This window comes from Phaethon aethereus, assembly GCF_964289735.1.
Source record: "Phaethon aethereus genome assembly, chromosome: 1".
Classification (NCBI taxonomy): Eukaryota; Metazoa; Chordata; class Aves; order Phaethontiformes; family Phaethontidae; genus Phaethon; species Phaethon aethereus.
In genome coordinates, this window is record NC_138575.1 from 198,129,723 (window position 1) to 198,155,541 (window position 25,819).

Consider the following 25,819-nt stretch of genomic DNA (forward strand, 5'->3'; position numbering starts at 1 on the left):
TAATTCATATTTCCAGAGAACCATAATTTGATAGGAACATCAGTCTTTCTTTGGAATAAGCAATGATCTCAAATGCCCTTTATGCTTTAAAACTTAGCCTGGAACCCAAGAACAAATGAACCCTAATCTCATCAGCTTTACATTAAAGACCTTCTCAAATGATGAGGGACAGAAATGGTGCAGAAGCTTAAACTGACCAGCATGTCCATCATGTGCCTATCATAAGAGCCAACTGCTCATTGTCACAGAATGCCAGCTGCTGCAAAGCTGGCATAGGCAATCTCCAAATAGATTAGAATGACAGCATGGTCTGGAATGCAGCTCAACCCACAAATGGAAAGTGAGAATATAAAGTCCCCAGAGAAAGAACAGAGGGACCTATTTACTTGCAATGCAACGTTTAGATGTTGCCTGCCTATGCTGGGATGGGCTTCCCTATTTTAAATAAATCATGAAATTATGCACAAAGAATGCTGCCTCTATTCTCCCAGCAGAGCTCCTGTACATCTCTGTTTGGGGCCCTGGAAACATAGCAGAAATCCTAAGTACTCAATAGATTCCTATGTTATGTTCTGATGCCTGGCCTTCCACAAGGACGTTAGTGAGTCCTCTTTAGTTCACTTAAGTCATATTTTATAACGGTAATATTGCCTGTATTGTTACTAATGTCATTCTACCTCCACATCCATGACAGTTTACCAACATTAGGATTGGTTTAATAGATAACTCCTGTTCCCATGTCAAATTCAGTTTCTTAACATCCTTATTGATGCTCTGGTAGAGGCCACAACATTGAACATCCAGTACCAAATATGAAAATAATTCTTTAAAGGCCTGAGCAGCTACCATTTTAAAGCATTGCCTGCATTGATGAAGGCCAGATTGCTCTTTTCTCCAAGTCAGAATGTGGACATGTTTAATGAAGCCCTTAATTCACAGACAGTAAGAGCACCTACATAGCTGAACTCCCTGCGCATGCTGAGGAATAAAGGAAAATCCACAACAGATACTTTTTTGTCACCTAGCCATCTCCTTACGGTCAGTCTACACCTAAGTAGACAGAATATTTGGGTAGACTGAGCAACACTCCTCCTAACTGTGCAAGGCAACCTTAAAAAGTTGAAAAAGATTGGTCAATCATTATATTCAGGTAATGAGCTGCAGTAGTTGGTGCATTGCAAAAATACAAAGGTTGAAATAGAGCATCCGTGTGTAAGAATTCCCCTGCAGCATTAAGATCCCAGGCTACACGACAGGTACCAAGGAGAATATTAACAGAAATCTCGCATCAGGCCAGCACGTCTATCCACACGGCCATTCAGTAAAGGCTGATGTGACAATCAAGGAGAAGGGCAGCACACCGGTTGTTCTCCATTTCTAAACTCACCAGCTTTCCAACACAAGTAAAGCCCAGCAGAAGTTAGTTACGTGTTTCTCCACCCTCCATATGCTACAGTTAATTGTCCCTATGTAACACATACTATCTCTAGCTCAGGAAGGAGCAATACCGAGAGTCCCCAAATCATTGGAAGAAAGAACCAAGAGTTTTAAGGGGTTTTTTTCTAGACTTTTAAAAAGAAAGTTTATCATCTCATCTCTACAGCCTTTGGTGAATCACAGTTTTAATGATTCTAATCTTGATGGCTCTATCCAGAGCATCAGCTAGCCAGGTAGATGCGCATCTTCTCACTGTCAGGCCTAACCGGTGTGTTAACCTTAGCCAATCAATGTCCTATTATTCCTTGATGGCTCTTTGATCTTGTTGGCTTTCATCAGTGATGAAAATCAGAGTGTTGTTATTCATGGCGTAACAGTCAAACTTGTTCCTCCACAGTGCACTGCAAGGTGGTACATGTGCTGCATCCACAGCCACGGGGTTTCCAGCTACAGAATGCTGGGAACCCAGTTCACTGAAGCCATAGCTCAACCACTGCACCACACAACACTGTACTGCACCATCAGAGTAACTTCCAAATTCACTGCTGAGCTTAATGTTTTTCTCCCTTTACAGACCAGCTGCAAATCTGGGCAAACAGTCAAGTTTTTCTTATTTCTATTCAAGGATAAACAACTTACAGTAAAGGAGAAAAAGCAAAACGAATGTTTGATATCTAGTTTTATAATCTATGGTGACACTTAAACTAGTGGGTATGTTCTGTGTTTATCATTTGCCACATTAGGATTTTCTAAACAATCACTGAAAATACTAGGCACTCAGCTTCTCGTCAGATAGACCAAAGGCTAATGTACAGAGGAACTGGTAATAAAGGGACTGGATTTTCACCTTCAGGCTCTAGAGAAGTATTATCCAGGATGCAAGGACTTTAGACACTCATGAAGGTGGCTGAAGTGCTTTGAGCATTTCTGTATCACCCAAGAAAAAGCAGGATATTTAAGCACCTAAATACTTTAAAGATGTCTACCTCCTCATTTAAAATTGGAAGTGCATTATCAGGAATATTTACCGTGTTAAGCAGGGACAGGAAACCTCATCAACCTACACATACATCTTAGTGTCTGGCCAACCTGTCAGCTTATTCTGAAGTTGTAAATCACATTCTCAGCTACAGTCACACAACGGTCTCAAAGGATTTTTCAGCTATGTGGCTCCTTTCAAACAGGCAAGCATTATTTTAGGGGACTAATTCCTCCCCATATATACTCAACAGGAGTCAAGATCCAACACAGAGATTAATGTTACTCAACTCTGAAGCGAAGCTTTAGCAGAGATAGATTGCTACAGGCCAGTATCTAGAAAGGGAGTAGAGGCAGAATACTGACATTTTGCCTTTTCCACAGAGGGACACTCAGGACTCTAAATGCAGCCATCTCTCCCTGCCCTTCAAAACAGCCACTGATAAGCAAAATCACAATCTGTGTACCCGCCGTGCCTCCATAGGGAATTCAGGATGTTAAGGTCTGCCTTCAGCAGAGGATGGGGTCCTGAACAGCTAGAGCTAGACAGGTAGGAAGCAGCAGGACATTTGTATTATAGCGGATTGTGGCACTGGACACAGAGATAAAAGTCCTCTTAAGGAAGGCAAGTGATGTGTAGCATTAATATATTTAATTTGTTCTGTTACTTTTTGCTAGCCCTGTGAGCACCCCAATAGCACGCGGGGAGATACCTGTAACAACACGATAGTCAACTCTACAGAGAGGTTTCCCAGTGTATTAGAGGATATTGTCACAGGTAACTGCTTATCTTCCATTCTGCCACACGTAGAGGCTCAGCAAAATACAAATTCCTTGAGCAGCAGAGCACCGCTGCAATTCACCTGTGTCCCAGCAGTTTCCTCACACAGCCCCTGCCACCGTGCTCCCTCCGTGCTTGGCAGGCCCTGCGGCTTCCGGGCCGCTCCGCCCCGGCCGCCATGGCTGGAGCCCTTCCCCCAACCACCCCCGGCTAGACCCAGCCTGCTTCCGCTCCCCGGCAAAGCAGGCGCGCATCGCCATTTACAGCACTTCAAAGAGTACTCAGCGCTCACAGAGCCATACCCCGCCCCCCCCCCCCCCTTTTTGTCAGAGGGCACCAGCAGAGCTCTCCGCATGGCCCCCACGTCCCGGCAGCCCGCGCCGCGACCGCTCCCGGGCAACCCCGAGGCCGAGGGAACACCCCGCCGCCACCTCAGGAGCACCAAACCGAAGAGCAACGGGGAGGCGACGAACAGAAGGGCTAGGAGAGAAAGGCGAGGGGACCAGGGAAGTGCGCTGAGGCGGCAGCTCCAGGGTTAACTGCCCGCCGCGCGGAAAAGCTGTTTAATGGCCACCACCGGACGGACGCGAGATACCGCCTTCCCGTGCTTCCCGCCCCCACCGCCTTCCCCGCTCGGCCCCGCCCCCTCCCGTCTGGCCCCGCCCCTGCCCCGCGGGCTCTGGCACCGGCTGGCGCATCCCCGTCCCGCCTCCTCTCCTCGCGGAGCCGGCGGCGTCCGCGGTCGCCATGAAAACGGGTGGCGTCATTGGACCCCGGCGCCGCTGATTGGCAGGAATTGTTCGAGAACGCCGCCGAAGGCGGAAGCGGAAGCCGCACGTGGAGCCGGTGAGTGGTTGCCGCATTTTCTGGAAACTTCGTCTCATTGTCATATTTAAAGCGGCGGTGCTGGCCCCACTCCCCTCCCTTCCCGCCTGCGCAGGGAGCCGGCGCGCGCGGTACCGGGGCAGGCGGCCGCAACGCCGGGAGCGAGCCGGGGCAGGGCGGGGGTCTCCCCCTGGCGGCGGGGCTATGGCCGTGGTGGGCTTTGACCTGGGCTTCCAAAGCTGCTACATCGCCGTGGCGCGGGCCGGCGGCATCGAGACCGTCGCCAACGAGTTCAGCGACCGGTGCACGCCGTGAGTGAGGAGCGCAGGAGGGGCGGCGGGGTCCCTCACGGGTGGAGGGGGGAGGAAGGTAGCAGGTAGGAGCCGGTAAACGGTCGGTGGAGGGCCCGCGCTGGAAGGTGCTGGAAGCTTCCAGGCGGGTGGGGGGTGTGTGTGGGGGGGTGCCCGCCGCGTGGGGCTAGCACGATCCCCGGTAATCGCCGCCTCCGTACGGGTCCCTGAGGGGCTGCTGGGGGGCACGGGACCGGGCGCTCCGCTGCGTGCCCGCCTCCCCCTCCCCCCCGAGACGGGGTCGGAGCGTGCCCCGCCGGCACCGGGCTGGAAATGGAGGCCAGCCCGCGGTGGGCAGGCTTCTCGGCTGGTGGTGGTTCGGCAGGCTGGGAAAGCAGGCGGCTGCGAGGTGAATCCCCGTTGGGGCAGTCTGGTTTAAATGGGACACGGGGACAATAGACACGCAACTCTCTCTGCAGTCGGGTGGACTTTTAGCCCCAGAACAGCTCACCTTTAGTCTGAGGTCAGGTCCAGAAAGCCTCAGGCTCAAAACAGGAGTTTAGTTGTTTTAGGAGTTAGCAGCCAAACGCGGATAGGCAGGATGCAGTCTGGATGTGAGCTCGTAATTGTGATCATCGTGTTTAACTGTTTGGATAAACCATTGTGAAAAGTCCTGGATTCGAGCCAAGACTTTAAGGTGGATAAGGGTCTTATTGTAGTGTTTTGCCACAAGCTGGAAGAATGGCATATCACCGGAAAGACTTTGGTGTGCAACTGTAGAAAATGTGTCTGTGACAGTCCTCAGTCACGTTTATTGTCAGTACTGAGTTAATTAGCCTGTTGTTCTTTTCAGATCGGTGGTTTCGTTTGGATCCAAAAACAGAGCTATTGGTGTCGCGGCTAAGAACCAGGTAGGTCATATGCTGGCATTTGTGCATAACAGTAAATCGGCCAGTGCAAACTGTTAAAGTACCAGTGGGTGTAAAGAGAGTTTGCTTGCTGTAGTTAAAACCAAACGACTTCATTTTTCCTTGTCAAGCCTTTATTTTAGAAATGCTGCACTATGCTGCCATGTTTCTCTCAGAGAAATGTAGGATGTTTTTGCTAGAACGTTACTTCTCTCTCTCTCACTAATGATAATATTTTCCAGTTGAACATATTTCTTTTCTGATAACTGAAGGTCAGTTGGGTTTCTTTTTCCTAATGGGTGTATGTAGGATGTCACTTGTACTTGAAGGAAAATATTTTAAATGCTGTATATAGTTTCTTGAAATTAGGTGCAAAAGGAGAATCTTGGCTCAGATTCTTAAAGCTATTTAGGTACCTTACTACCTTTGGTTTCACTGAAAGGTAAATGCCTGTGTTTTTGAAGGTGTAAGTCCCTAGTTAGGTTTTTTATTGAGGTGCTCTGAAAGATTTAACGTTTTCTTCATTAAAGTAGTATATTTAATTTAAAAGGAGAGCTTAATTCTGACAGGTCTTAGAATAACTAAATGTAATGGTTAAGTACATCCTCAGGTATTGTAGGTAGTTACATAAGTGTCGCTGGTGGAGACCAAGTGTGCAGCCTCCACTGGCCTGTGCAGATCTCTCTTGTAGTGAAAGGACTGCAGTGGGTTTCCATGGAGAGAGCACTAAAGGAGACTTTTCTTCCCCACTGTAATAGCTCCCCTCTTAATTTTGAACAGCCAGGGCAATATGAGTAGGCTAAATGTTCACAAGCACACATACACTTTCAGTTACAGGTTAACATTTGGAGTAATAAAGTAAGTACATATGTTTATGGGTTTGCCTTAAATTTCATTTTAGCATTGCTTTTGTTTATTTGACTGCTTCCACTGTTTCAAGTCGGAAACTAGTATGATTCATCAGTGTGCAAAAATGAGTCATTACTCAAAACAGCAAGTGATCTGAATCCTATATACTCTTGCGTGTGTTTCGGTATTGTTAGATTATTCCAGTAAATGCTGTTGAAAATGTGAAGTAAGCTGAAAATGAAGTAGATTCTGTCTCTTGATTCGCATTTAAAAGCATGTGTTTGCAGTGATGAACACCTGTGACTTCAGCTACCTTCAGACTAACCTTTATAAGATGCTACTACATTGAGTCTTTCATGTTTGCTTGTCATAGCAGTTGAAACTAAATATTTTTGCTAGCAGGAAAGAATGATACTTAAAATGATGAAAGATTTCAGAGCATTTATTTCTCTTGCTGTAAGCAGTTCAGTTTGGCTGACTGCCTGAGATGTAAATCGTGTTTCTTTTGTAAATGTAGAGGTTTTTTGACATGGACAACCGAGAGTTGTGTTTTCTGTGCCTTAGGGTGTAGTAGCTACTTAAATCAGAGAGTAAAATGATCCCTTTCATTTAAATGAGTTTCTTAGTTTAAAAAAGAAACAAACAAAAACAAGCAACCAAAAAACCCAAACAAAAAAGCTCACAAAACAAGAGAAAAAAAGAACCCAGTTTTTGACTGGTGACTTCAACAATATGAGCTCTCTCACACATAATCATAATACTCAGAGGTGCTCTTTTACTTTAACAGTTGAGGAGCTGCTGTTGGAGCAAATTTTTCAGAGAATTTCTGTTTTTCTTTAGAGAAGTCCAGTAGCATTAGAGATGAGAATGGTATGTTAGTTAACAGACCATAGCTCTCAGCTTTCTTAATTGTGACTAAACAGGAAGATCTGAAAACATACTACAGACCTAATGGCATACAATTACTCTAAAAGTATCTTAAAATTGTTCTCTTAGAAAAGGCTCAGAGGTTAATTTTAAATTAGGCTATAAAAGCTACCAGAGTGTTTGTGCTTCTCTGCCCACTGCATGGTAATAATTTTTGCTTCTATGTTCTTCAGCAATACAGCTGTGAATTACATAGCATTCAAGTACTCTGAAGTTACGGCTATACAAATAAATGAAACCATGCTGGGAAATCATCTTGACCACAGGAACATAAATACTCTATTGTGTTAAAGTGCTAGAGTAGTTCCTGGCGTGATTTTTGGCCTGTACTAACTAGTGCTTTTACTAATAATTGCTGAACACTGTTTGGCAATTAATAAACCAAGGATGATTCGCAGTAGGGAATTTGGGTGTGACATCTTTCTCTCCACATACAGCCTTTTGAAAGTTACTGCTTAATAGCATGAGTATGGCCTGCTTCTTTGTCAGGGAGCTTTTCTGTTGAGAACTGTCACAGTTGCATAGTTATCTAGTGTAAGATGTAGCTCAAATTCTTCAGTTCCATGATGGAAAATTTTGCATGCAATAAGAAACTGATGCTTTCCATTGAGGGTAGTGAATGCTCGAAATCTTTCTCGGTATGCTAGTCATTTGACTTGTTATCATACAATCTGTTGGTGCTGGCCTAAATCTGTTCTGGAGAGAACATGCTTTTATAGTTTCTCTCTGATAGAATAGAATTCATTCTACTCTGAGATACTTGCAGTATCTCTTTTAGGCTGGTCTAATTTCTGTTCTGCAGTGCATTCCTGATAAAGAATGTTTCTCTAGATCAGTTGGCTCTGTGGGGAGCTTGTACTGTAGTTTAGCATATACTTTAAACTGACATTGTTACCAAAAAAGTCTCATGTTTCTTGCTGTTGTCTGCACTGTATTGTTCTTCAGTCTGGTGCAAGAATATGAGTGGCTGGTAGGTGAAGATGAACAGGGAAATGAGGTGGTTTAAAAGTAGCTCAAGGGAAAAAATTAAGTATTGAAATGTACGGGGAGACTTACCAGCTTGACGCTTAGTAGCTGCAAAAACAGTTGCTTGCACTTAATGTAATGTGGTTTAAAGCGAACAGGTGGAGATGAGGTGGCTGGGATTGGAGTGCCAGTTTACAAGCACTGTAACTGCTTGTGGGGATGGCACCTATCTTTGTTTGAATCCTGTCTAAATTAGGTGACTAATACGTCACTATATAGTAGGCACTATGAATCCTGTTGTTGCTCACTTGATTGCTTCAAGGTTTTGGAGGTACTTGTATAATCCTTATAATATTTAAGATACAATGGTCTGTAAGTATCTATGTCTCTGATTCATATAATATTCTGTAGTAATGAACTGATATAAAGTACCTGATAGTGATTATAGGTGTTACAGAAACGGATGTGATGAGTGAGCAGGTGTCTTAAAAGTTGGCTGATGTTTGGGGGCATATAGAGCAGCACTGAATATTGCAGGTTGATTAAGAGTGGATTTCTAAATATCGTGTATTTCTTTACAGCAAATTACTCATGCCCGCAACACAGTATCTAACTTCAAGAGATTCCATGGCCGTGCATTTAATGATCCTTTTGTTCAGAAGGAAAAAGAAAAGTTGAGCTATGATTTGGTTCCTATGAAGAACGATGGAGTTGGAGTAAAGGTAAATTCGCAGTGTATCTTTTTGGGTTTTATAGCTAAATTTCAAAATTTACATTTCAGCACCTAATCATGAAAACAGGGGTTTAATTTAATTACCCTAAAGGTTTTCTTTAACTTTTCTGATAAAGAGCAGCTCTTGTATGAATAGACAGCTTCATATTTATATAGTGGATGTTAACTATCAAGTTAAGGTTCGTTTGTGAGTAATTACTGAAATGAGAGCTTCTCGCATTTGTTGGTAGATTGCACATCCAGCTCAAACACCCTGGCAGAAAAACTGCCAAGATAATTGAGGTCATACGGTTTTACTTCAAAGTATTAACCTTTCTGTCACTCCTGTGGAATGCATTGCAACAGTCTAATTACATGGCTACAAATTCCTTATAAAGTAGTAGGAACTCTTTAGATGAATTACTATAAATGAGTGACATGTTTGTCTGTAATGGACTGCTTAGAAGTTACTTGTAACATGTTCAAAACCACTTTGTACCACATTTGCAGGTTTGACTCTTGTTTATATTTCAAGGAGTTTGCTTATACAATGTCAGCTTTTCCTAGAATAGGTGCAGTTAATACCATTGTATTCATTTGCAGAAGTACATAAAAATATTGGTAACGAAGCCTTGCTGGCTGAATGGACAATGCTGCTTTACCCTAGCTGCTGAAGACCCTAGCTTAGGGCTGGGCATTTAATTTGCTACTTTTCTCTATAGCTTGAATTCATGCCTCAAAACTTCAGTGTAGATCAGGCCTAGGTAATGAAGAGATTACAGAACAGATTATACATTAGAAAGAATTCTGACTGGAAGAGTAGTCAAGCTTTACAAATGAGGAGATGCTTTTTCTTAAGCCGTTTGTGACTTGAGGTTAACGGATAAATTCAGACAGAAATTAATGTTTCCCTTTAATTACTGTGTGTGTAGGAGTCTTTTACTGTATGTGAAAGTTTAGTATTGGGAGAATAGTGGAACTTGGTACTTTGTTCTCAGGCTGTTTGGAGAACAAATTAGTGTTGGATTTTTTCTATTTAAGTGCTGTTAAAAAGTTTTAAGAATTGATTCAGTAAGTAACATTCACTAAGACTGGGATGCTTAGAGAACAGTTTTTCTATTAAAACTGAAATGCTTAACTTTTCCCAAATTGGACTGATGTGAATAAAACGCAAGTGCTGTTTTCAAGAATCATTTGTAACTTGTTCCTTCACTTCATCATTGCCATTTAATCTATTACACAGAAAAATGGTGATCCAAGAATAGTTTCTTGGTAAGGGAGCAGCATATAAACTTTGTGCTGAGCTTCATCTTAAGCTTTTAGTTGTTTTATGTGCATAGGTGAACTGTTGTGCAGTTCTTCCTTTCAGAGACTCTCCACATATGGTTCTTGATGCTTTAAGTCTGTGAAAATGGAATTATTGCTTCTGTAGACACTCAGCTGGGAAACTAAATTGTAAAGTGAAGTTCTATAATGAAATAATTAAGCATGTTATGATTGATAGAGTATTAGCCAGCAGTGTATCAAAAAACATTAAGTGTAAGTAATTTTTGCTCCAGTTGAAATAATGGAATTATTTTACCTATTTCTGCTATCCAGGTCATGTACATGGATGAGGAGCATATCTTCAGTGTGGAACAGATTTCAGCTATGTTATTGACTAAATTAAAGGAGACTGCAGAGAGTAACCTGAAAAAGCCAGTAACAGACTGTGTTATTTCTGTGAGTAATTGTAGTGCACAGGAACATTACGTCTTGTAACTTCAGCTATTGAGGGCATTTTGTTTCTAATCATGTAGAGTGAAAAAGAACACCATATAAGCACTTATAAAGGGATTAATCCTAACTAGCTTTAGAGCTTTTGACTTAAAGAAATCCCAGGGCCACTTCCATATTCCAGACACTGAGCCACTTCATGAACTCGCTGTCTTGGAGATGTCTGAACTTTTGGACCCAGAACATTTCTGGGACCCAGATATATACCATTCTGCTGCAGCTTGTTTCCATGACTAAGCACACTAATTACTCATTAAAGACACCTTTGTTTATCAAAGTTTGCCCTCTGGCAGCTGAAAACCTTAGTTTCTGTCCTGTTTATGTTCATTGTCTTAGTAAGCTATTTTTTTTCAATTAGAAAATGACCTCAAATAAAGAACAGTCATTCAATTGCAAAGCCTGAGTATAAAATAACATCTGCCTCTGTGTTCTCAATGACTCTTTGAACAAGTCTGTCTCATGTTGCACCTAGGAATATTTAGTTCTGTTATTATTAGAAGGGTTTGTTCTCCAGTTGATACCTAGAAGGTTAGTGTCTTCTAATGATGTAGTTTCTGTCCCTGAGGACATCAGAGGTCCAAGGCCAATGCTAGAGAACTCTAGCAAACTTTCAACAACGTATTCCTTCAGAATCTCTTACCACTTTTTTCCCAAAATCATGTTGTCCAAAGCAGATTCTCTTTATTCCTTATCCCTTATTTCTTTGCATCTCACATCTGTTATATTGCTGTACTTTTTCCTTCTCCTTCCCTCCTTACTTTTTTGGACAGGAGTACATCTACGAATTCTGGTTAAGGTTATTCCATGTCTCTGTCTCCATAATACCCAGTTTCATATTTGGACCAGTAATTAGGGTTCCTAGCATTTGTATACAAATAACTCATTTGTTTCTTGCTAGTGTGTGCTTATGTAAACTAGCTGATGCTCATTTAATTCCATCTCAGCTTAATTGAATAGAATATTTGAAGTCTTGATTTGGTATAGTAGTTGCATGTTAAAAGACTTGGCAGTGAGCAAGTGTCTTCCTCAGTGGGGGAATAGATACAATTTTTAAATTAATGCTTTCAAATAAACAGTGTGATGTCTTATTTTCCTGGAAATAACTTCCCATTCCCACCTGCTTTCTTCAGGTTCCATCATTTTTCACAGATGCTGAAAGGAGGTCCCTTCTGGATGCAGCTCAGATTGTTGGATTAAATTGTCTTAGATTAATGAATGACATGACAGCAGGTAAGTAGGGTAAAATAACAGTTTCTGCAAAAGAAAGGTGTGATAGAGGGTGCATTTAGTTACTCTAAGAAACACTGCTGATTTGAAAAATAGACACGAGACCTAAATGTTCTAAAAACTTCTTGCTGCTCTTCTGATTCACAGTCTTTCATTGTAATCTCTTCTGTGAAGCGGTAGAACAGATGAAGCTTTAGTGATAGTTATCTCCCTGTGTACTTATTTACGAGTCCCCACATATGCCTAGACTACTTGTCCATTTAGTTTACTGTCCAGATTTCATAAAAGAAACTTATGATGTGGGATTTAGGCACTCTTAAAGGAAGTTCCTTGATTAAGCTTCAACACTTAGTAATTTCCAAGGCTTTTGTCAGTATAATTGTGGCTTAAAACATACACACACAAAAGGCAATTAATCTCCTTTGCTAATCTGTTGGGAACTCTAAAAACAGGCTGGCAGAACGAAGAGTTTACTTGGTCTTTCTTAAAACAAGCATTCTTACTGTCTTCCTGCATTTTTCTGTTTGCATTTGGTGAGAGAGCATTTGTTTCATGTTTTTAAATGGCATAATAACTAGCACTTGTTTCCTGGGGGAAAGGTTGGGAAATAGAGGTCTGCACCAGAAGACGATTACTTTTCTGTTCCTACTGCCCACATTAGTTAAATAAGAAGGGAAGAGTGTACTTTGGGAGAATGTTCCATATGAGCATGATCAGTGCATGCCAGCTGGATTCATGCTTTTCAATTCTATGTTTTTTTTTTTCTTAAGGATTAGAGCAATCTTAAATATGCATTGATGGCATGGTGTCTTAAAATGTTTTTCTAGAATCAGTTTCAGATCAATATCTACTTGGTAATGTATAGGGTTTCTAGTAAATGTAGTTGTTTCATTGACATTATGATCTTTATGCACTTACTTGCACCTAAGGAAGAGCAAATCTGACAGCATCATTGCAAAAGCCATAGGTACATGTTTTCTGTCATCTAGCTTCAGCTTAATTCTTTATATAGCAAAGAGTGCTACGGAGAATGTGTGGTAGTGTGAATTCTTGATCTGTGTAAGTGTGGACCCCCTGCTTATGGTCTATGGTCACTTTATACCATTCTCAGACAAAACCTTTGTGTCTGGGAGATATTCCTTGAAAATACAAAACTGGGTTTGGGTTTTTTTGTAAAGATGCTCTGTGTTTTTGATTACTATGGAAAGCAAAAAAAAGTGGTTAATAAACAAGTCAAAGTAGAAAACCCCTGAATAGGTTTGTTGCTTCTTAGTTTTGCATGCTTAAATGCTTAGAGAGCATATACGTGACTGAGGAAGGATGTTTTGCTTCTCAGATCCTATAGCATATATTAATGGAACAAAGCTTCCATGTAGGTAAGATCTTGCATTAAGTGTATGTCTGGATTTGTCTTGCTGCTCTTGATCCTATAGCTTAATAGTCCCAGGGATGTGATGGCATGCAATTGGAGACTCACTAGGTGTTGCATTGATAGTATCTGACACTTGCTTTGCAGTGGCTCTGAATTATGGAATTTATAAACAAGACCTTCCAGCTCCTGAAGAGAAGCCACGGATAGTTGTGTTTATTGATATGGGACATTCTGCATTTCAAGTATCGGCCTGTGCATTCAACAAGAGTAAACTAAAGGTAGTAAGATTAAACTAAAATGAAAGGGTTTATGACACCGTACAATGAAATAGCTTGTCAACCTGCCTTATTTTTAAAATTATTAAATAATTTAATGTATCGGAAGTGGCAACAAATCAAAAGGTGAAGATTTTTATCGGTGTCCTTCATTTTATTAGGATGGTTTCAAAGTTGTAAGTTTCCTTGTAACACACCAATGTAAGACACATGTTAAAACTGCTATCATTTAGTTTGTTTTATCTAAATGAATGTGTGTATGGATTAAAATTGTGAATGCTTAGGATTGTCACCTAGTTACTTAGAGTTACTTCCACAGTAATAGTGAAGAGCAATTTTTGGCTAATGTAGTTGATTGAAGTATTTAAGCCTGTGCACTGGAAGATAGTGCTGACTTGTCCCCAACCTTTTTTGAAGCAAAGGCTTGCTGATATTGGAAGACTGCTATTCCATTTGATTTTCACTGAGTGTGAAATTAAATAATTGTGTTCTTTCAAACTAGGTACTTGGCACAGCATTTGACCCTTTCCTAGGTGGAAGAAACTTTGATGGAAAGCTAGTAGATTACTTTTGTGCAGAAATAAAATCAAAGTACAAACTGGATCCAAAAGCAAAAGTTCGAGCTCTTCTTCGTCTGTATCAGGAATGTGAGAAGCTGAAGAAACTAATGAGTTCAAATAGCACAGACATTCCCCTAAATATTGAGTGTTTCATGAATGACACTGATGTATCTGGAAAAATGAACAGGTGAGTTTTGTACAAGACAGGCAGTTACTTTGGCTGTATTTCTTAAACAAGTGTTTCTTTCTGTGTTTGAAAGAAACTTACTGTGCTAAAATTAAGTGCAAGTACTGAATAGCTGTGGCATTTTTGTAATGCTAGAATAACTAAGGCTGTGAAATGTAATGTTCAGCTTACCTGAGCAACATTTCAGTGTAATAATGCGTGCATAAGAAGCTTGGATTCTTTTTGTAGAGTGACACATTCTTAAAACAATGGATTGATGCATGCAAACCAGACCCAGGGGGGTTGGCTGCATATTTAGGCCTCCTGCGTATTCTAGGTAATCTAAATCCCATACTGTTCTTAAAATAGCAACAATTGAAGCTTTGTTCCTTTTTTTTCAGTTCTTAATGTACTGTGGATATTGGCAGAGAAATGGAAGACAGAAATGGTGCTTATAGGGGATGACTTGATTATGGCCCGAGTGTAAATCAAGTCTCTGTTGTTCTCGCTTGCATGCACTCACAGGCACAAATTTGTAGTCACTGTTATTTCTGTAACTACTGCCAAGAGAGTGGTGGTGGTGTTATTTTTTTCTTCCTTCCAGTATTTAGGCAACAGTTTTTCATTGTAAAGGAAGTATCAGTGTTTTCTGTATCCTTATTTTTTGTATTCTGTATTTTTCTGTGTTCTTATCTGTAACCTCTGCTAAGTGGGAAATATATAGCACCTGTCCAAACAATACCTTTATCTTAGTTAACTACATTGATAGCAGCATAGGAAATCCTGTAAGCAGCTGTTCATATACTACCTTGTCTATGGTTGTCACTTTGGCCTACTCACAGGGGATTAGCTTTAAGTCTCTTTGCAGTGTAGTTAACAAACTTGGACAGCACCAGTTTAGAAACAAAAATACCAGGAGATCTTAGTGGTGGGACAGGCATTTTTTTGGTTAATTCCATTTCTTTCCTTAGGTCACAATTTGAAGAATTGTGTGCTGACCTGCTGCAAAGGATAGAGATGCCTCTGCTTTCATTAATGGAACAAACACAGCTGAAAGTGGAAGATGTAACTGCTGTAGAGATTGTTGGAGGAGCAACCCGCATCCCTGCTGTTAAAGAGAGAATTGCTAAGTTCTTTGGCAAGGATATCAGTACAACACTGAATGCAGATGAAGCCATAGCTAGGGGCTGTGCTCTGCAGGTATAGTACTGGCAACACTTGATAATCTTAAGTTACATTTCTTGAAAGCAACTTAGGCAAGCAGTTACGAGAAAAGGCAGAAGTGATCCATTTTAGAATATGCAGAGGAACATATATATGCACTGGATCTTTTTATGGGACTATGTTGTTCAAAAAGTGCAGAGTACTTCTAAGTCCAAACTACTCCTTTGTGGTGCAGTACTTTACTGAAAGTGCTGATGCTGGCTGTATTCTGTAAGCAGTCCACTCTTATCTTCAAAGGAACATCATCTAGGGATCTTGACTGAGAAAAATTTAAGTTGCAGTCAAGCTGAGGGAAGAGATATTTTTTAATCAACAAAGTGTATGAGAAGAATCTGTGGAAAGTCCAAAACACACTGCAAGTTTGCATTTTCTGATATCCAGCTTTCCATCAATGTGAAACGGACTCTTATTCTGTCATTCCCCCACCATTTTTACAGTTTCCAACTAGTGAACTGTATTTTACAAGCAAACGACTCATTCTGCCTTCTCCTTTTTCTCCTTTGCTTGTTCTTATTTCACACTTGCTGCTTTGACTTGTTTCTTTACCCCATCTCACTACTCACTGTCCATCCCTAGTATCAGCTGTCTCTAGGGAAAGAAGCAGAACCTGTAAGATAAACACTACTTTAGGACTATGTAATACAGCACTTCCATTCTTTACAGTCTTGGTATTTGTTTAGACTGTTACCTTTTTTTCACAAGCCTACAGTAAGAATAAGGCCAAAAGTCCCATTAACTCAAAGAGTATAAATGCTTCTGAGATTTCTGTTTTCTTACCATACTCCATTGAAATCAAGCAGTTTGCCTAGCTCTGTTTTAGTAAAGTCAATGCAGTTCTCATTCTTATTTAAAGATGTTTAGCTATCTTGGGGGTGGGTGGAGTAGAGCAGTTAACCAACTTTAATGCATGTCTGTTTTTTGTCTAGTGTGCAATTCTTTCTCCAGCTTTTAAAGTGAGAGAATTCTCTGTGACAGATGCTACACCATTCCCAATATCTCTGTTATGGAACACAGAAGCAGAGGACACTGAAGGGTAGGTAGCTCAAACTACAGTTCAGTGAAGGTTTTGGCCTTCATGGTTCAAAGATAATGTTCTTGGTTGCATTTAAATTAGGGTCTTGGCATTCTGATGCAGAAGGCCCATAGGCCATGTACCAGAGAGAGTTGACAGTGGAGATTGTGTAAAGGCATGCACTGAAATTCTAACCATAACTCCTCATATGTTAAAAAGTAAAGATTAAAAATAATTGTGATTGAGCTACCAACCAGTATCTTCTCTTGCATTGCCCTTATCCAGTTGTCAAGTTTTGGAATACAAAATGAGCTAGAACAACTGCTGGATCCCAATCCCACTTTTCTTTCTAGCTTGTTTACTCAAGGTGTTCCTAACACCTAATCTAGATTCTTGTTTTAGTGGGAACATTATGCACTATGTAAATATTGTGAGGTTACCTGGATGCTATTTGTCTGGCTGAAAGCGGAAGCAAGGATTTAACTCTTAGGGTTTTGCAAGAGAAATTTCTTGCAATTGCAGTGTTTTAAGACTCTGAGCTCTGTTAACTGTGCCATGCCTATGGGAAACGGAGTTGCTGTCTAGAATGTAAAGAAGTCTGAGTTAAACTTTTGGGAAGTTTAGAGTTCTAGAGAGACCTGTTCATACCTTTCTCATATTCTTTGTAATTCAGCCTTTTTTTTTTTTTGGTCTGTCTTCCGTGGAGATGCAGAACCTAATTGTTCTGTTACATGCCTCTGAGAGCAACCTGTGGGTTCACATTCTAGGTGAAGCTCTGATTTTCTCACATTTAGGTTATCAAATGAGATCCTTCCATAGTTAGGAGACAAAATTCAGTTGGAAATTGGAATCACACTGGCATAATAGCAGACAGACCCTGGAGGAAGAACATGAAATACAGCTGGTTGTCTTTCTGTCATGTCAAGGAATGAATAATAATCCGGTGTCAGGGTTTTCAACTGAGCCACAGAAAATAAATGAGTAAGGAATTAACAGGGCTATAATTAGCCTTTTGACACTAACTGAGGAAGGGTGCAAATTATGATTTAAATTATGCTATTCCAAGCTCAGAATAATGTCTGTGCAGGAAACAAATTTTGGAGGTCTGCTGATAGTCTGTCACTGAATTGACACCTACATCTAAATGTATTTGCTTCTAAGACTCAAAATTAGTGGAATAGGATAATTTTCCATTAGAGTAGACAACAGTAACTTTTCTTTCGTTACAGTACAGTAGTGAAGTATCTTTCTTGGAATTGTTCAAAAGGGTAAATGTGTCAAAGTGTGCCAATGTTTCTCTGAAGACTTCTGACCCTAGATCAAAGCCTTTCAGCCCAAATAATCTGCTAAAAGTGATATTTTCTCTTAATTATAGGGTTCATGAGGTCTTCAGCAGAAATCATGCAGCACCTTTCTCCAAGGTTCTTACATTCTATAGGAAAGGTCCATTTGAGTTGGAAGCTTTTTATTCTGATCCTAATGGAGTCCCATATCCCGAGTCAAAAATTGGTAAGTAATTGTCTTGGAAATGGTTTTGTCTTAGGTTGTTTGGTCATCAATCAGTTCTGTAACTGTGTTCTGTTACAGTATATGACATATATATATGTCATATACATATATAAATATATGTATGACATATATTTAGGATTTGTGTCTGAAGGACTCAATTTTCAATTCTCCCATTCCATAGGTAACTGAATTTGGATTTTTTATTTTTCTATTGTTTCAGCCCAATGAAGAGGTGAGGGGAAACTACAGCTGAATGCCCAAGACTAGAATGGGGCTATCACTGCAAAAAATAACTTTTTAAATCTTCTTTTCTGCTTATTGCTAAAGTAATCTAGGAATATTTGAAAAATATCTCATACATATAAAAAACTTAAATGCTTCCTGAGTAACTAGTTGCTGTTTTTTCTTGTACTTTCTGGGTTTGACATAATGCTGAATAAGTTTTAATAAAAGCAGCCTGAAATAGTGTCAGCTACAAGACTACAGTATTGATTTGAATTGTCTAGGTTACACTTATAAGGAACTCTTTCATCCTTTTTGACAAATTACAACATTGACAGTGACACTTATAAAGAGTTTACAATGTGGTTAGTTAGAAAAAGATTGTGATGGTAAAGACAGGTTGATTAAATAATTGCTTTTGAGCATGCAATTAAATGTTGCATGTTTGCATGTAAAATTAAGATAAAGCTACTTGTCAAGTAATTGAGTTTTCTAACAAAACCAAGCAACAGTTAGAAAGCTCAACTCTTTTTTCCAGAGTGGTAAAAGAAATGATCAGTCTTGGTTAAGTATTTGACAATACAGCTGTCCTGTTGGTTAACAATGCACTTAAAATGCAGTATTATCAGAATTGTAGTGCTAAAGATAAGCTTTATAAATATTCTTAAAATGGGTGGGAGAATATACAGGGCAAAACCTCTCCCATCTGATTTACCAGTGTTTCAGCTAATACCTAATGCACTACAAAGTTACTAAAAACTATTATCCTAACAGGAAACATCAGTTACTTGCTCTACTTTGAAGCAAATTATGTGGCTGTTTCAGTGAAAGTCACAAAGTTCAAATACTGTATGTCTTAGAAACCAGTACAATATTTTGTAGTTACAGAAACTGCAGACTTCCTTTCATGTGAACTCTTACCATAAAGACTGATAGTGGGATTTGTGATGGTACAATTTATATGGTTTTAACAAACAAAATGCTTAACTGCTGTTCCACAGACTGGTAAGAACAGAACTGAAAATCAGACTGATTTGAGCTCACTTGAACTCTTTGCTGAGAACAGAATTGTTAGTAGTCCTAATGGGTGAGTCAGTAGTTCTGATGGGACTACCAAAAGGGAGGACGGGTCACAACTCAATAGTAGAGTTTACAAGAGAGGGAGGATTACATTCTTTAGCCTGTAAAGTAAGCAGGATAAAAGCTTGTATGCTTGTGGTTTAGATCTATTGATGGAGGAATTGTGTGCATGTGCAAGCATGTGTTTATCTAGCCTGTGATGAAGTGAACTGGTACTTTGCAGCTGTACAAGCATTGTAATCTCTAGGTCACTATTTTGGTGATACACATATAACTATGTAGTAGGCAGGAAAAATAGGTCTGCTTTTAATGTTAAGGAGATCTGATTCTTCCTTTACTGTTAAACTAATAGTTTGTTTCTTAGTTTCACAATGCTTGTTTGAAGTATTACAGGAGTTACAAAACAATTGTGTTCTGCTCTAGAATAAAAGGTAATGGTGGACTTACATGGATGTTGGAAGCTGAAAAGAACACTTATAGAAATACTGTTTCTATGTTGAGCAATAACTTGTATTAAAAAGACATACCACTTGACATTGGCATTAGACTAAATATTTGTGTAGTTTTCTTTCAGCCCACTATAGCATCACAGATAGCACAAGAAAAGGGGAGTGACCTTTCACTTTTTGTATTTTACTTTGTATTACTAATGGCAGGAGAACCTACCCTAGATGATGGAAGCATTCTCCCTTTCGGTTTGTAAGGTGAAGTTGTCTGAAAAGCAGCATACTTTGGGGGATTTTTTGTCGTATTCGTTTCATTTTGGGAACCATGGGACGGGCACATGTCAAATACTTAGAAAATGTGTCCTCTATGAACAAGGGAGGTGTTTTCCTGGCTCTGTAATACTACCTATTTAATTTCACTGTGTGAGAATTGATACTTTTGTTTTTAGGTAGGTATGTTATCCAGAATGTGGCAGCCCAGAAAGATGGAGAGAAGTCTAAAGTCAAAGTGAAAGTCCGTGTTAATACTCATGGCATTTTCAGTGTGTCCACTGCGTCTGTGGTAGAACCAGTTAAAAGTGAAGAGAGTGAAGATGTTGGTATTGAGACTGAAGTGGAATCTCAGGACCAGAGGCCTACTGAAAACTCGAATGATGTAAGTTGAATTTTCTTGTGTGTGAATGTCATTACTGATGAAAGTGTGTTCTGCTGTTACATACTCTGGAAGAAAAATACCTTCTAAGGAAGCAAAATGAGGTTAATTGAGATGTGCATAGATGTCAGGAAACAGAATGTCTTTAAGAACAGGAGAAAATTTGTGCTATCTTGAAAGTATGTGGATTTCAAAATCAATTATTGAGCAAAGTGCCAAATAGCAGCAGGTGGGTAGATTGAGGGTGGAGTTGCTTACAGCTGCCATAGTTATCAGACTGTTCCAAATAGGAAGACTTGGTTTGGCTTATTAGTCATCCATGTTCTCTGTGTTAAAAGGTTTTGTGTGTAATCCTTCATATTACTAAAGATGTTTGAAACTTTTTGTGAAAGGGAAAGCTGGATTGTTTTCTACAGCATTGAAGGGGAGCGGAAGACTGGGGAATAATGCAGCATTGTTATGGTGTACTTGATGTTTTAATAGTTTTCTGAGGGGGGGGAAACCTTAAAAGCTATGACTCAATAAATTAAAAGCCACTTTTTGTGAGAGAAGGTGGTAGCATGTGCGCACACACGCAAGGGTATTATGCTGCAAGCCTTGCACCTAGTCTGTATCTCCATTAGTTAAAGCGTGTGTGTTTCTGCATGTGCACAGAATGCTTTGTAGGGCACTCTGTACAATATGTGCGTCAGAAGTTAAGTGCCCTATAACTTGTATTAAATACAAGTGCACATGCCTTCTACATCCTTTGTGCCTGGGCTTTCATTTCAGAAAAATATCCAGCAAGAGAACAGTGAGGCTGGAACACAGTCCCAGGTACAAACTGATGGTCAGCAAACGTCACAGTCTCCCCTTTCATCAGAACCTCCCTCTGAAGAAAACAAAATCCCAGATGTCAAGAAAGTGAGTGACCCTTTAACTCTGTTGAAAATGTTATACTCTATAGTGGTGGCTTTTAAAATGGTAGCTTATTCGAGGAAAAAGTAAGGAACTCGGTGCTTGGAACCTTCTTCATTTTTATACCTTTATATCTCTTGTGAAAAATAATGTATATGTCTCGTGATGATTTTCGTACAGAGTTTGCAAAAGAAATACTGCAAGAAGTCTCTCTCTACCACTTCCCTGTCATAATGAAGTGTTATACAGCTAATTTATTTGGGTTGCAGACATTTCAATTTGTTTAACAGCTATTAGAGGCCAAGTTTATTAGACCTGCTGAGAAAAGTTTAGATCAGGAATTCATAAACCTAAAAGGAAATAATCTATGTGAAAAACATAATGCCTGCATGATACTGCTGGTAGTTTGCTCTTTCATCTGTATAAGATGAAATAAGTTTTGGGTTAAAATCTTGCCACTGTCAGTATCTCTAGTGAAGTGCTGAGCTACAGATGGGCACTTCTGGAAAACCTGAGAATACACCACATCTGAGAAATGTCCTTCCTGTAGCTCAGTACTTGCTGTCCGTGAAATAGACTGTAAGGAGACTAGGATAGAAGGAAAGTCCCTCACGTGTATTTTGAAGATACTGAAAGAACACAGAAAATCTCTGCATGTTCTTCCTCTGAATGTTTGTTTCATCATAGTGCTACTTCATCAGAAGGAAGTCAGGAAAATTATCTTATTTTTCTTCTCTCCAACTCAGACAAATGAGAAGAAAGGTGATCAGCCCCCAGAAGCTAAAAAACCCAAGATAAAAGTGAAGAATGTGGAACTACCTATTGAAGCTAACTTGGTTTGGCAGTTAGGAAAAGATCTCCTCAATATGTATATTGAAACGGAGGTGAGTTAGTGTGGTTTAGACTGCTTTCTTGATTGCAATTATTAACCATTCATTTGCTTTTTAAGGCAACATCTGATCTTTTACTGTAACCCTGAAGTGTGGACTCAAATAATTTACAGTGAGCTAATATACAGTCCACCTTTAACACATGACTGACAAATGTTAATCAGGAAGATTGAAGTGTTGTTTATAGCAATAGTGTCAGAGCACTGATGCATGGAATGACATCACAGATTGGTTCAAGCTGTTGTAATCTAGAGAAGTGCAACCCATTTCTTCAGGTGAGTCCATTGCCTGGAAATGACAATTCCAACAGTTATGTGAGCCAAGGCCTCTGGGAGATTACTGTGTTTTACAGGAGCTGTGTTTTGAGAATGCTGTTTGAACATAGGTATTTTTAATTAAAATATTTTCTGTGGTTATGCAGGGAAAGATGATTATGCAAGATAAACTGGAGAAAGAAAGAAATGATGCCAAGAACGCAGTGGAGGAATATGTGTATGAGTTCAGGGACAAGTTGTCTGGGCCATATGAAAAGTTTGTTTGTGAAAAGGTAGGTTATGGTTTCAGAAACTTATCTGAAAATACTGATACCAAATATCTGTTTTGGATTCCGTAGTCAAGCTTTCTCATAGCCACCCTGGAAACAGCTGAAAACCATATAACTCACTTGAATGATGGCTGGGACTGATCCAGAATTAGGTGCAGGCTTAGTAAGTAGTACATATACCTGAAAATAAATTTTGTCACAAATGGAGTAAAATTTTGTTTCCAAATAAAATTGGTGACTGGGGGGGAAGCTGTGCTGCATAACCAAAAACTTGAATTAAAATTGCACACCTAGCATTGGCCTAATCAAGGACAAAAGGCTATAAATGCTACTGATGTTGTAGATGTGTGTGTTTCTCAGTTCAGAAGCTGCTGTAGTTTAAGTGACTTAATTAGGCAAAAGCTGCAGTAGAAATGTAATTTTTCCATAGGAGGCTAAGAATTAATGTGAATATTTACCAGTGTCCTGTTACTGCAGGACAAACACAGTCAATTGGTGCATATTTTGATGTTTGACCTGTTGAATTATATTGACACATAGGATCTGCAGGGATTCTCTGCACTCCTAACAGAGACAGAAGGCTGGCTGTATGAAGATGGTGAGGATGAAGCTAAGCAGGTGTATGTAGACAAATTAGAGGATTTAAAGGTAGGTCTGTTAGTATGCCCAAAATGCAAAATTTCCAAAATACTACACAAAACAATGTTAATGAATGTTAATGAATCACATAATGCATAGGAATTTCTTTTTCTAGAAATTGGGTAGTCCAATAGAAATGCGCTATCAAGAAGCAGAAGAACGACCAAAGCTGTTAGAAGAATTGGGACACAGGCTCCAGTATTATGCTGCAATAGCTGGGGAATTCAGGAATAAAGTAAGTGGCCTCAAAGTGCCTTTCTTTTTACCATATAGTGTTTCACTGAAGCTCACCAGCTGGCAGAGGCTTCTAATTCACTCTCAGATGAGCTGCAATGTACTATTATATAGGTCACAAATTTAACACCACAAATGTTTCCCAGTACTCAAAGAAGCTCGCACTGTGTATCATATCTTCAGTTGCTTGATACTTCTGGATGTTTTCAGGCCAAAAAAGACATTCTTATAAAGAGTGAGGTTTAGACTGGTGTGAGTCTTGACCTTTCAAAAGCTAACCTGACTTTTTTTAGAAGTGTGCTCTTCCAGTTCCTTGGGGAACAAGAATTGTGCCATGGTGAGCAGCATTAGTGTAAAAGCTACTCAGGATAAACTAGAACATCCAGCTTTATTATATATATAGGTGTTTGGAGGTTTTTTGCCATTGGTATTTGAAGATTACTTTCTTGATAAGCATTCCTTTCTTTAAAAATTTACTCCTTGGGTTTCAGCTTAATGCGTTTTAATAGGGCAGCTCACAACAGTCAAGCTAATTCAGTTTTGAGATAGACTTGCATCAGAAACAATTGTCCTCACAGCTGAATTGTCAATATTGTCATTATTAAGTGAAGTCATTCAGTAGTATTACAGTCTTAAAATAAATAACGTCACTGAAAATAGTACATTTAAGACTTGAATCCACATTTAGGATTCTTAACTAAAATCATAAGTTGTGTTGCTGAGTTGGTCCTGCTCCTGATATCAGTTAATTGTGTAACTGTGGCATTGTAGGGAATGCTCCTACAGATGAACAGCTCTGATCCTTTCCCTTTTCTTTGTACATTGGAATCGCACTGTCTAAACTAACTTGGGCCCATGTAAGATTCCCCAAGAGGGAGGGGATGGTTGTTTATCAGCCCCATTAAGCATGTTAAGTTTTATTGTGTGACCTGTTTCTGAAGCCTCTAAGAACTAGGCTTCTTGTTTGATTATTGGGCAAAGGAAGCTTTATTTTGATATCTGTATTTCTTATTGCCTCTTGCTGTAATAGATCTGGCTTGTTGCCAACTTATGTTTGTTTTGAAAATCGGTAAGGATTTTAAGTTGTAAATAATTGGGATAGTCTTGTTGGCATACCTTTGACAGTATACTTGACATTATTAACTAATACAAAACGTTTGTATTTGGGCAGGATGAGAAATACATCCACATCGATGAAATGGAAATTATGAAAGTAGAGAAGTGTGTTGGTGAAGTGGCAGAGTGGATGAATAATGCTGTGAGTGCACAGGCTAAGAAGAGCTTAGATCAGGATCCGGCTGTGCGTTCAAGTGAAATTAAGGCAAAGCTACAGGTAAGTACCATAAGAAACTAATTTTAGAGGCTGGTGCTAAAGCTAAACTGATACCTGTCCCCCTTTCTCACCCCTAATTTCATCTTACTGCTCCAGTGTTCTTAAAAGGCAGTTAGAAAGTATGGACAGAGAAGATTCAGAGAAGCAGAGGAACTGTACCATACTGTATACAATTCTGTGGAGATTATTGACATTTTATGTCTTTCAGTCATCTTAAACTCAGGTTGTTTTTCAGTGTTACTGGTAGGTACAAAATAGTCTTGAAAAAAACCCTGTGTGAAATCCAAAATATTAATTTGAAGAACTTTGCCCACAGCACTTCAGAAAGTAGGCCAGTTAATTTATTTCAGGGTACAATAAGTACTTGTCAACTTGGACTTGGGAAACAGATGCCGAAGCAAGTTTCAGTCTTTTGGGCACAGGACTCTTCACACTAGCTTTGTGAAGCTGGTGGGTCCTTAATGTGTATTCTGACCACAGCTTTTCCCTTTCTTTTAGGAGTTAAACAGTGTCTGTGAGCCTGTTGTGACACAACCAAAACCAAAAGTTGACTCTCCTAAGGAAGAAAACCCATTAAATGACCAGAGTGATTATAAAACTGAAGATATGGGCGAAGATGACAAAAATTCTGAAATGCCTCAACAAAATGGCGAATGTCATCCGAGTGATCAAAACACCATTAGCATGGACTTGGACTAAACCACTGCACTTGCAGCAAGTTATTTCATCCCATGACAGAAGATATTTTTGCTGTCGTATGTGATGGAGGGGGTGGGAATGCATTGTTTTGGGAACTATTTATATTTTTTTTTCTCAAGACTTGTCTGGGATATGTTGTGTTATGAGAGGAAGAATAGTAATAGTGTTGGTCATGACTATCCTAAAAGGAAAATTGCCTTGGTAACTTCCAGATTCCTGTGGAATTGTGAGTTCATACTAAGCTTCTGTGCAGTATTTAACCATTTGCATCACTAAAGATGAAAAGAAGCCCTTGCTCTGAAATATACTGCTCCTTCAAAAGGTTGTAATCGAAACCTTCGTAGGCATTTGTAGATGCCAAGGTAGTTTTCTTTCATCTGGACATCTAA

At 39.8% G+C, this 25,819-nt stretch overlaps 1 protein-coding gene across 1 annotated transcript; it reads left to right on the forward strand.

Moving 5' to 3' along the window:
• Nucleotides 1-4,210: 4,210 nt before the first annotated feature.
• HSPH1 (heat shock protein family H (Hsp110) member 1) lies at nt 4,211-25,430 on the forward strand (the record flags this gene model as incomplete). Its single annotated transcript, XM_081996979.1, has 18 exons — nt 4,211-4,332; nt 5,165-5,222; nt 8,543-8,683; nt 10,273-10,395; nt 11,580-11,679; nt 13,193-13,326; nt 13,826-14,070; nt 15,021-15,249; nt 16,200-16,306; nt 17,661-17,798; nt 19,996-20,197; nt 20,966-21,097; nt 21,838-21,975; nt 22,403-22,528; nt 23,066-23,173; nt 23,280-23,399; nt 24,570-24,731; nt 25,230-25,430. The coding sequence occupies exons 1-18, from the start codon at nt 4,226-4,228 to the stop codon at nt 25,428-25,430; spliced, it is 2,571 nt and encodes an 856-aa protein (XP_081853105.1). The 5' UTR covers nt 4,211-4,225.
• Between the last annotated feature and the right edge of the window lie 389 nt (nt 25,431-25,819).